Consider the following 13105-nt stretch of genomic DNA (forward strand, 5'->3'; position numbering starts at 1 on the left):
CTTGCCTTTTAAAAAAACTGAGATTGTTAAAGCCATAAATTTACTTGTGAATATAAATTTTGCTGAATCACATGGGTTTTAATTATTTTTATTCTATTTTTTAGTCACAGCTTACCACATAAAGCATAATTTCCTTTTTGATTTCCTGTTTGATCCAAAGATTATCTAGTGTCATCTCATAGTTTTTAAGGAAAGAAATTGCTGTAATTTTTTTTGAATTTTTGAGGTGTATATCTCTGAAATTAGTTAAAACTTTCATTATGACCATGTTTATGATCAGTCATGATAATGAACATAGGAAAAAATATCTGTTTTTTGTTAGAGGGTTATAAGATATCTTTTAAAAATCATGTTTATTCATAAGATAATTAAATTTGCTTTTTTCTTCTTTCAAGATCTATTTGTCCATCCTAAAAGGTATACTGGAAATAGTATATTTGTATTTTAAAAAATAAATTTATTGAAGTTCTAATAAGTTTTACCTTATTACCTGCTATATTGTTTGGTATATACAATTTTTTAATTCTTACATTTAGTCATAAACTGTGTATTTTATAATTGTATAATATTTTTCTTTATCCTGCTAAGTACTTTTGACCATAAAATTATACCTTGACTGATAAATGTATCTTTGTGGTTACCTGAAAACAAAATACTCTTTTCCCCCAAAAGATGCTCATTGTTTTCCCTGGTGGCTTCTTGACCTTGAAGAGATGAGACTTTTAGAATACTTTTATTTTCTGTCTCTCTTCCTTTTTCCCCTTATCCGCTTCTTCCTCATGAGATCTTAGAAGTATTTTTACTTCTGCCTACCTTCATCTCACCTGTCTACAACTCTTTTACTTTGAATAGTTTAGAAATTTATTAAAATGTTTTTATTATATTGGCTTTTTGTTTCAAGAGTCTTTATCATATAAGTTATACATTCCTAGATATTTGGTTATTATTTAAATCTGTATTATATGATATAAACTGAAAGTTTCATTGATTACAATATTACTCTTTTTCTTCATCTTCCCTGTTACCACATCTCTTTTTCTGGTTTATTTTTTCTTAGTTAGAACCTTTTCTCATTTATTTTTCTTAATTGGGGTGCCTGAGAAAATACTCTCTGAATTTGTGCATATTTGCAGTTTTTTTCATGTATCAAAATGTAAGCTTTATTGGCACAAGATTCTTTCATCTCTGTCATCTGTGAATGTTCTTTAACTCCATTTTTTAAATTATTTTTTAAAAGATTTATTTATTTTAGAGAGAGAGAAAGAGCGTGCACATGGTGGGGGGAGAGTGGTAGTGGGTGAGGGAGAGAATCTCCAGCAGACTCCCCACTGAGCATGGTGCCTGAGAGGTGGGGCTCAATTTCATGACCCTGAGATTACAACCTGAGCTGAAATCAACTTACCCAACTGAACTACTCTGGCACCTCTCTCTTTTAAAAGTACAAAAGATGAAGAGTCGAATGAGGAGCTGATTCTTTAATAGGTTACTTGCTTTTTAGAGCTGGGTGGTTGTTGTGATCCACAGCACCCATGAACTTTTATCCCTAAAACCTCTTTTTTTTTTTTTAAGTTCAGATTTCTTTTATTTTTTTAAGTTTTTTTGAGTATAGTTGATACACAATATTACATTAGTTTCAGGTGTACAACATGGTGATTCAACATCTCTAAATGTTATGCTGTGCTTATCACAAGTGTAGCTACCATCTGTCACCACACAATGCTTTTCCAATATCATTTACTATATCCTGCATGCTGTACCTTTTATTCCCATGACTTATTCATTCCACAACAGGAAGCCTGTATCTCCTACTTTTTCCTTTACACATTTTGCTCATCCCTTCCCTTTAGGCAACCATCAGTGTATTTTCTGTATTTAGAGGTCTGATTCTGCTTTTTGTTTCTTTGTTTATCCATTTGTTTTATTTTTTAGATTCCATATATGAGTGAAATCATATAGTATTTGTCTTTCTCAGTCTGACTTATATCTGACCCTCTGGGTCCATCCTTGCTGTCTCAGATTCCATTTTTTTTTTTTTATAGCTGAGTAATATTGCATTTATATATATGGCACATCTTTATCCGTTCATCTATCAGTGGACACTTAAGTTGCTTCCATATTTTGGCTATTGTAAATAATGTTGCAGTAAATATAGGGTGCATATATATTTTTGATTTAGTGTTTTCATTTTCTTTGATAAATACTCAGTAGTGGAATTACTGGATCATAAGGTATTTCTATTTTAAATTTTTTTAGAAACCTCTGTACTGTTTTCCATAATGGCTGCACTATTTTACATTCTCAGCAGCAACACAGGAAGGTTTCATTTTCTCCATATCTTCGCCAATACTTGTTATTTTCTGGTTGTTTTTGATAATGGACCCCCTTTTTTTTAAAGTTTTATTTATTTATTAGAGAAAGAGAGCACACATGCGTGGGGGTGGGGAGGCAGAGGAAGAGGAAGAGAGAGTCTGATGCGGGGCTAATTCTCAGGACCCTGTGATCATGACTCAAGCTGAAACCAAGAGACCCTTAATTGAGCCATGCAGGTGCCCCTGATAATGGCCTTTCTAAAGGCTGTGATTTTAATTTTTATTTAATTATTAAACTTGTTTTTAAAAACTTTTAAAAAAAAAATCTGTCGATTAAAAAAAAAATCTGTCTCTTGTGCAGGGAGGGCTTTGTGACATTGAGCCTGAGAGTCGAGAACTCAGCACCACCTTACTTGCTTGGTCTTCTGTCCTTAGAATATTTTAGTTCTATTGAATATTTAAGTCCATTTATATCCATAATATAGATAACATAAACTCAGTGATTTGCAGTTACACAAGTCTGTATCAGTGACTTAATCTCAGTTTCCTCACCTGTGAAATGAGGGTCTTTGGTAATTTACTTCCTATTGTCTAATTTAGTTGTACTGTGCTCCTCATATTTGCGGAATAAAGATCAGGATTGCTGTGAGACATTTACCAGCCTTCCACAGATTGTGGAAGTCTTCCCTTTCTAGCCTATGTATTTCTCATGCGTATATGTAAAAGACTAGCCACACAGGTCTGCTTAATCCCTAAATATACCTCATCATCTCGGTTCTTTCTCCCTGGAATCTTTCTTCCACTGATTCTCACCTGCCTTCACACCTTGGTTTGGTGGAAGTCTTATTCTGATCTTCAGATAACAGCTGAGATCTCACTCTAAGAAGTCTTCCCAGTTCTCTGTAGCCTAAATTAATCTCTAAATTGTTACTCTCATAAAGCTTATATTTTTAGTCTTATCACATTATGCATTTTATTATAGAGGGGTGTGTGTGTGTGTAATTTTTATTTGACCTTCTAAAGTTTAATATGCTCCTACACTACTGGGACCATATCTTACCCTTATTATGACTTTGTGCTATGTCAGGGCAAGTAGATATTTAATATATTTTAACTGAATTTGAGCAAGAATGAAAAATGTATATTGACCAGTAATCAGTTTTGTGGCTTAGTTTTGATATTTTTGCAATCGGCAACATTTTCAGTAGGTTTTCTTTGTACTTTATGTCTGCTTTTTTTTTAGGACAGGTATTTCTAAAGCCAGCAAGAAAATTAACTACAACAGGAACTTCATTAAAGCTACAATTTAGGATATGCAAATGTGAAAGGTTTCTAACTTTACCCTGTACATTTCGCATATATCATTAGTCACTGTTAGACACTTTGGTCTTGCTTAATGTAATTCAGTGCGGAATGTGTATTTTAATGTGAGAGTTTTGACATCAACATTTTTAAATTTCGTGTAATTTATAATCTTAACTTTGAGTTAATGGAAATTGTTGCTTCTATAGATTGTGGTTTCAAACTGCTAATAAGTTCAGTCAGTAATACATGATCTTTAGCTCCTAAGCCGTGAATAGTAGGTTTCATTTTTTGTTAAAATTTATGTCTGAATTGAAAGGGGTCACAGAGTCTAAATGGTGAATAAAGCCAGTAGAATGCTAATCAGAAGGTAGAAGTACTAGACTCGTTCTATTATTAACTTACACTGTGTTCAGTAATCTAACGTAACATGGATACTAATCTCCTTTTTAAGTTGGTAATAATAGCCCCTGCTACTTGATAGCTTGTGAAGTGCTTTCATCGCCATTTAAAAAAAATGTTTTAACTTCTTATAGCTCTTGGAGGTAGTTATTGATCATCCCTGTTTTTAAAAGATGCAGACATTGAGACTTAGAGACATTAAGTCACTCAAGATTTGGCTAGCAGTAAAATAAGTACTTATATACTTGGAACTAGACCCCAGAATTTACCCCACAGTTAAGACCTTAGCTGTAGTCATGCTGTGGTGGGTTTTTTGCTTATAGGGTGCTGCGTAAATGTACTGATATTATCGTCAAACAGTCTTCTCAAATGTCACAGTAATATATACTTTCCTTCGCACATTTATATCTGTTTCCATGGGTGGTATCTGATAACATTAAATTTCAGGAGTATGATTTTCATTTCTTTTTCCAAGTAAATAATTGTGAAAGCTGTCAATAATGTTTTTTTATTTTTAAAATTTTGTTTCAAACCAAAGTTTCATCTTAAAAGTACAAAATAATTTTCAAAACATGGTTACCTGATGTTGACTGTTAATATCTTTAAGTTATATAGTTAAAATTTTTATTCAACATTTGATTAACAAGTATTTCTGAATTTTTCTGTCTTTATTCTACAGAATGGTTAATAACGGTGATCATCTCTACGAAGGATATTGATTCACCTCATGTAAAGTATGCTTAGTTCCTTTCCAGTGGTGTAAGTATCTGGTCATTTTCTTAATTTTTATCTTCCCAATTGTTTTTAATAAAGTGAAGAAATCATTTATCATTATGGATCCAAAAATGACAGCAGGAATTCGTAGAGTTGAAAGAATTTTTTCATAATCATAGTGGAAAGGAATGAATTTTCAAATCTATCAACTTTCTCTTTTACCATTTATTTTCAACTTTGAAGTCTGACATTCATTTTTAACATAAAACTACTAATTATTTCAAACTGCTCAATAGGCTAGAAACTTACAAAATAAATGGCTAGCTACTGTTAGATTCCTTGTGACAAGCAGAATATTGGAAGCATGTTACCTTAACCCTGCCTTTGTGTGCAAACTCCTAAGCACCTTGACCATTTTCCTTTACCTCCTGGAGATAATAATGTAGTTAAGCCTATTAGCTAATGTCATTGGTAGCATTTCTTTGGAGGCAGGCAAAAAAAACGAATTGAGATGGTGGTATTATGTTGAGAGTTTTTTGTGCTAGGATATGAACTGTAACCACTAGTTCATATTAAATAGGCCTCTGAATAAAAGTATTCCGGGAATTTCAGATATTAGAGAAGATAAAGTATCTATTAGCTCATTAAGTGCATCTTTAGAGTCTAATGCAGAGTGCTGTTAGCATAAGTATTTTTTAAAATTTGGTGCAGGCTATGTTTCGATTAAATTCCTTCCGTTTTGTTTGACAGTTCTGTAATCCAGTTAGTGGACATTAACATAGATTTTCTTTATTATTTGGGTTTTTCATTAAAGTTTTTTTCCTCTCTCATTGACTCTATCATATATCAAAAAGTCTCTGGAATAGGCCCAGTTGATATGAACTGTAGCCTGAGTTTCTGCTAAATAGCTCTCCTTGGGAAATGGCAAGGCACTGCATTGCTTTGGGCCTTAGTTTCCTTTTTTTTAAAATGATATACTTGCTAATGGCTGTTTTTAATAGCCATTAGAATGTAAGCATCATGAGGTCAGGAGTTTTGGCCTCCTTTCTGCCAAGTACATGGTCTGACACACAGGGCATATTCAGTAAATGTTAGTTGAGTGAATGATTTTTCTCTACATGATATCCAGTTCTTTGATTCCATACCTAATTTACATTTCCCTCTATAAACTTGCATATTTTTACTTGGATTTTTTTCCCCCGAACATGTATAAGGTGGCTGCAATAAGAAAATTTCAATCTTAATCAGTGATAATTTAAAAATAACTATTACAAAGTGTGATTGGCACATTGGAATATAATCTCATTTTTCTCAAAGTCTTTTTATTATGAAAAGAACATTTTTATACTGTCATTTGTAGTCATAGCCTCTATTCTTTTGTTTTAGTTCCCCTATTGGTTTGAATTACAGAATCATCATACTGTCAAGCTCAGTCCCCCTTAAATCTTCATTTCTTACTTATTCTCACTTCTTACATTTTTATACTTTAAGACTCCCACTCCTTTGATGGTAATAATAATTGTGAAAGAGGTTAATGTGCCATAAATAGTAAGAAGGGCCTGAGTACATCTTTAGTTGATGAATGTTATGATTAACTCTAGAATGCGTTAAATCATCATGCAGTAAATACCAAGTATGTGGAACAAAACTAACTTATGAGTAGGTCATATTTTGCCTAGTCATATTAGATAAAAAGCAAACAGAATCAAGCTGAAGAAAATCCGAAATGCTTTTATTTTAATAAGATCTTAGTAACTATTAATGCTTCACAAGTAAAGTAGTATGTCATTAATCATTTGTAAGTGCTTTAACTGTCTTTGCTTTATATGTTTGTAAAATGTAGTTTAAGAAAGCGTTCTGGACCAAATGCCAATCTAAGAAGGGTTTAGGTGCAAGTCTAAGTAGGGATAAAATTTATTATAAAATAGGTTTACTATTATGGTTCGATAGTATGATCTTTTGGAATATCAGTTTATGAACCAAGCAATAAGTCCTGAATTTAATTGTTCTTTTATGCTTTAAACATTGTCTGTGTTACTACAGTGTCAAAATTCTTCTCCTATCATTTTCAATTATTGCTGGCCTGAGTCTGCATTCAGATTAGTAATTTAGTGAAAAACGTTCCTTATCCTGAGAACAGTTCTTGTGCTACATAAGAAAATTAATTTTTCTGTTATAAAAGATTTGCGGGTATCATGGACTTAGATGACCTTTGTAGGTCATTTACTGCCATAATTTCAGGATTACATGCTTAAACTAGGTAAATCATGAGAAACAAAGTATGGAAATGACAGGCTGTACCTTTGTTTATGTTCATGCATATGGAGATTACTATTCTTGATATTCAAGACAATTTCTAATCTCAGCATATTCTCAGTGAAATATAGTACATTCAGCATCATATGTATGATTTGACCCTGGTCATTATGCCATTATTATTCTAGTCTGTAGTGATCATACGTTCCATTTTAGCAACTGTAGATCTTTTTACATTAGGTATATCTTTGACTAGGGACCTCTCTTGGTGCAAGGCACAAACATCCAATTTAAACAAGATATAGCATAAGGGGAAATTTATGCTCTTACATAACCTATAGCAAGAAGGACAGAGATGTAGCAGGGACTCAGGAAGTACTAGAACAAAGAGTAGGAACACTGTAGAGCTTTCTCCTTTGCTCTGCATTTCCTACTATGTCTGCTTTATTCTACAAAGTCGCTTCTTTCACACGGTGAGGAATGTATCAGATTAATACCTTCCTGCAACTGAGTACGGTTATAGTGACTATCCATTTTCCTGCTGATCTAACCTAAATATTTTGAGGAGAGCAAGGCTTCGCTTCCTTGTGAGCCCACCCTGTTGGCCAGGAGGTAGGGTATTACAAGTGGGAGTCCCAAGAACCTGTGGTTGGAAACAGTGAGGCACTCTAGGCAGAAAAAGTAATACATATGTTCTGTTATCTCCTTTTATGTCTTTTGGAATAAAAGTATTTCCCATAGTGAATCTGAAATGTCATAAAATATTAACTTGTTCCAGATACTGTGGAATCATTAGTTTTGATAGTTCTAATACAAGCTTTAGGATGGTACTTTTCAATAACAGGTTAAATTCATATAAAATTTGTTTTAGTTTAATGCTATCATACAGAGTGCTGCTCCATACAGAGAAAGGTTTAAAGAATTATATACAGATACTACGTGCTCTGATATAAATAAGATAGGAAAATAAATAGGAAAAAATCAGGATTGATTTTTTTTTGTCCATATAATAAAAACAGTTCTTAAAAGTCTCATTTAAACTAAGGTCAGTTTATGAAGTATTTTGAAAGCGTTAAGACTGAAGTTAGCAAAGGACAGGTCTACTTTATTTACAAGGGAAAAGAATAATATATAGAAACCTCAACTTACCAAATCAGTAAATTCAGGGGTAAATTGTTTGGATTACTAAAGGAATTGGGCAGTTACATTTATTTTTTTTCTTTATTTTTTCATTTTGTTCAAGATTTTAAAAATTTATTTGAGAGAGAGTGTCATAAGCAGGGGGAGGGGCAGAGGGAGAGATAGAGGGACAAGCAGACTCACCGTTGAGCAGGGAGCCCCAGTGTGGGGCTCGATCGCAGAAACCTGTGATCGTGACCTGAGCCAGGGTAGACACTTAACTGACTGAGCCACCCAGGCACCCCTGTTTTTTAATTTCTAATTTTAATTCCAATATAGTTAACATACAGTGTTATGTTAGTTTCAGATGTACAATATAGTGATTCACCAATTCTGTACATTACTCAGTGCTCATCATGATGTGTACTCTTAATCCCCTTCGCCTATTTCACCCATCCCTCACCCACCTCCCCTCTGGCAGTTTGTTCTCTATAGTTGAGTCTGTTTTTTTGTTTGTCTCTTATTCTTTCTACATTTGCTTCTTAAATTCTACATGAGTTGTAATTATGATATTTATCCTTCTCTGACGGACTTATTTCACTTAGCATTATACTCTCTAGTTCTCTCCATGTGGTTGCAAATGGCAAGATTTCATTATTTTTATGACTAATATTCCTCTGTCTATATATTTATATATACCACATCTACTTTATCCGTTCATCTAACAGTGGACACTTTGGCTGCTTCCATAATTTGACTATTGTGAATAATGCTGCAACAAACATAGGGGTACATCTATCTTTTTGAATTAGTGTTTTCATATTCTTTGGGTAAATACTCAGTAGTGGACTTACTGGATCATAGGATAGTTCTATTTTTAATTTTTTGAGGAACCTCCATACTATTTTCCACAGCAGCTACACGAGTTTGCATTCTCACCAACAGTGCACACAGGTTCCCTTTTCTCCACATTTCACCAATACTTCTTGTTTCTTGTGTTTTTGATGTTAGCCATTTTGACAGGTGTGAGGTGTTATCACATTGTAGTTTTGATTTGCATTTCCTTGATGATGAGTGATGTTGAACATGTTTTCATGTGTCTGTTGGCCATCGGTATGTCTTTAGAAAAATGTCTGTTCAAGTCCTCTGCCCATTTTTAAATTGGATTATTTGGGTTTTTTGGTGTTAAGTTCTATAAATTTTTTATATATTTTGGATATTCACTCTTTATTAGGTATATCTTCTCCCATTCAGCAGGTTGTCTTTTGGTTTTGTTGTTTCTTTTGCTGTACAGAAGCTTTTTATTTTGATATACTCCCAATTGTTAATTTTTGCTTTTGTTTCCCTTGCCTCAGGAGACGTATCTAGAAAGATGTTGTTATGGCCAGTGTCAGAGACACTACTGTCTGTGCTCTCTTCTAGGATTTTTATAGTTTCAAGTCTCACATTTAGGTCCTTAATCCATTTTGAGCTTACTTTTGTGTATGGTATAAAAAAGTGGTCCAGTTTCACTCTTTTGCACGTAGTTGTTCAGTTTTCCCAACACCATATGTTGAAGAGATTTTTTCCTATTGCATATTCTTGCGTCCTTTGTCAAAGATTAATTAACCATATAATCATAGGTTTATTTCTCGGCTTTCCATTCTGTTCTATTGATCTATGTGTTTATTTCTGTGCCACTAACATACTGTTTTGGTTACTAGTGATTTGTAGTATATCTTGAAATCTGGGATTGTGATACCTCCAGTTTAGTTCCTTTTCAAAATTGTTTTGGCTACTTGGGTCTTTTGTGGTTCTATACAAATTTTAGGATTATTTGCTCTAGTTTTGTGAAAAATGCTGTTAGTATTTTGATAGGGATTGCATTAAATCTATAGATTGCTTTGAGTAGTAGGGACATTTTAACAGTATGTTTCCATTTGTTTGTGTCATTCAGTATCTGCTTTTAAAGAAAAGTTGCTGGGATTAGGGTTTAGTATATTACTAAGCACTGATAGAGCAGACAAATGGCTGAGGGTTATAACAGAAACTAAAGTATTAAGTATCTCTTATAAGCCACTTGGAAAAGTTCACATAGCTTTTTCAACAAACTTTAAGCCTAATATACCTACTGAAAAGTGAACAAATCAGTAGTCACTACTTGGTGGATGTTCACGTGAATATACCAGTGTAATATAACTAGCATGGAACGCAGAACATTACCAACACTGCGTAGCATTTTAATGAGTTCACACGAGTTCTTTTGAAATTGGTCAGGAGAAAAAATAAATGAGTTACTCTGGTTGCAGTTTTCTCTTCTCTCCCAACTAGATGATGATATGTTCGTGGGGGAGGGGATGTTTAAGCTAACAAGTAGTAAAGTACAATTGTAGTAGCCAAAGCATTTAAAGATTTATTTATTTCTTTGAGTAAGGGAGAGTATGAGCTCGTGAGCTGGGAGAGGGACAAAGGGAGAGAATCTTCAAGCAGACTCCTTGCTGAGCTGGGAGACTGACACAGGGCTTGACCCCACGACCCATGAGGTCATGACATGAGCCAAAACCAAGTGTCGGACATTCAATCATCTGAGCCATCCAGGTGCCCCATAGCGAAAGCATTTAGAGTAGCTAATGACTGGAAACAGTCCATGTGTATAAAATAGGATGGATAAACAAACATGTAGTATATTCCTGTAATGAAGTACTACTCAACAGTAAAAAGGAACAAACTACTTATACACACTACATCGGACATGAATCTGAAAAACTTTATGCTGAGTGAAAAGAGTACATAGAAATTCCATTTATATTAAGTTCCAGAACAGGGAAAACTAATCTGTGGTGGGAAAAATCTGAGCAGTGGCTCCCTGTGAGAGAAGGGGCCAAGGATTAACTGGGAAGGGGGCATTTCTTGGGGTGTTAGTAATATTCTGTATCTTCATAGCCATTTTCACAGTTTATGTATTTCTTTTTTACAGTATGTTCTTCTCAAAACTCATAGAATGGTAAACATAAGATTTGTGTATTTTCTTTTATGTAAATTTTACCTCAAAAGTAAAAACCTGAACAAATACTGAGTTCTAGTTAATGAAATGCATGTGGAAGTGTTTAGGAGGAAGTGTACAGATTTCTGTAACTGATTTTAAAATGCATAAAAAATAAGATGAATATAGGTATGGATACATAAGGGAAGGGGTAGTTATGTTATAAAGCAATTAAATTTTAACAGTAAAATATAGATGGTTAGTACGTGAGTGTTCACTGCAAATTTCTTTTAATTTTTGTGTATGTTTAATGTTTTTCATTATAAAATGTTGGAGGAAAAAACCCAGGCAATCAAGAAAGAATGTAATAATCACGAAAATAGGACTTTTATCATGGATAGCTTGTCACAGTGAGTATTGGAAGAAAGCAGAAGATAACGTACAAGTCTAAGGCAGACACTATGGCCTATGACCACAAATGGCTTGCAGCATGTTATTTGTGGTCCACAAAATGCGTTTGTTTTTATTTTTAATTAGTTTGTTTCTAAAACTAGAGTGATTTCACATAAAAATTCTAGATTTCTGCCTGCTTATTTTTAAAAGGATTTGAAAGACAAAACAATCAATGGAATAGAATAGAGAATCCAAAGGTAGATAGAGATTTGTGTGGAAATTTTATATATGAAAAAGGTGGTATTTCAGATTAGAGAAGAAGAGACATACTACTCAGTAAAGCATATTGGACAACCACCTGTGCATTTGGGAAAAAATAAAGCTCAAATCCTTTCACACTCATTAAGTAAATATAAATTCCAGATGGGGCAAAGATTTAAATTTAAATACCTATGACTAGGCCTCTAGTCCATCAGTAGAGTGGTTTTATATAAGTAGTTTCGACTGGAGACTTAAAAGAGTTCAATTGTCTATATCCCAAATCACAGGATTCCAGTAAGTCCTGTTATATGTTGGAAAACAGAATAATATATGCTTTTGGAGTCAGTAAAATCTAGGTTTTTTTCTTTTTTCTACTCTTAATCAGACTTTTTGCAAGGTACAGAACTACTCTGAGACTTAGTTTCCTCAATGATCAGTCAATTAATATAAGATTTTAAAAGTCTGCCACAGGGGGTTGTTGTGAGGATCAGATGAAATTATATTCTATGAAACTCTTGCCCAATGCCTGCCTAGAAGTGAATGTGTTCAGTAAGTTTTTAGTATAGAGAGATGAAGAAATAGACTTTGAACAGCTATGGGGAACTGGCCCAGAACGGATGTTTTTACCTGTAACGGATGAGAAAATTCCTTGACATTTATTTCCGTTAGCAAACATTTACTAAGAGCCTGCTGTATGGTATGCATCCTATTTGGCACTAGAACTATAAAAATAAAAATCTTTAAAAAATCTTAAATTAGGAAAGTCAGGTTTTATAAGAAAGGAACGCAAGTAGTGAGAATTTTTAAATTTGATAATTCACTTAAACTTAATATTGTTATGACTCTGACATTTTCTGGCATGCTACAGTTTCTTGTGTTAGTTAAAGGAAACGTAATGTGGAAGTAATTTCCTAAGAAAAATGAATAGTTTGGCTATAAGCATGGAAGATCCATTTCTCAGGATAACCATAAAGAGAGAATGCATTACAGAGATGAGATACTAAATGAAATTGCTAAGTGGAAGTTTTTTTATGTACCTTCTTACTTTTCCATTTAAATATTTTTGCTGGTTATTAGTATTTGCCAGGACTTACCTTACCAAGTTGTTTACACTAAATGAAGATACAGACTTCCTAGGTTGGTTTTGCTGATATTTAGTAAAACAAGGTAATAAAAACTGTTTTTGCAACAACTTTTCATTAATAGTACTCTAATGTAGAGTAATGAATTTGAGATGGAATAAACACCTGTGAGTAATCACAAATAGGCTAAGATTAAAAGTGTATGTATCTAATCTGTTGTTTTGGTATTATTGCCATAACTGAAATTTTGGTTCAGGTATTTACCAAATTGAGGAAATTGTAAATTGTATGCCATATGAAATTGG

The 13105-nt window shown here is 33.4% G+C and overlaps 1 protein-coding gene across 9 annotated transcripts in view; it reads left to right on the forward strand.

The window, feature by feature from the left end:
* HMBOX1 (homeobox containing 1) overlaps window positions 1-13105 on the forward strand; it is a 185280-nt gene that overhangs the window by 65958 nt on the left and 106217 nt on the right. For all 9 annotated transcript variants that reach the window (XM_019799297.2, XM_034661353.1, XM_034661354.1 and 6 more), the window contains exon 2: window positions 4693-4772. In XM_019799297.2, coding sequence (XP_019654856.1) covers window positions 4750-4772 — 23 coding nt within the window. In that variant the 5' untranslated portion in view covers window positions 4693-4749. The remainder of the gene's footprint in view (window positions 1-4692; window positions 4773-13105) is intronic.

Source organism: Ailuropoda melanoleuca, chromosome 5 (assembly GCF_002007445.2).
Source record: "Ailuropoda melanoleuca isolate Jingjing chromosome 5, ASM200744v2, whole genome shotgun sequence".
Taxonomy (NCBI): Eukaryota; Metazoa; Chordata; class Mammalia; order Carnivora; family Ursidae; genus Ailuropoda; species Ailuropoda melanoleuca.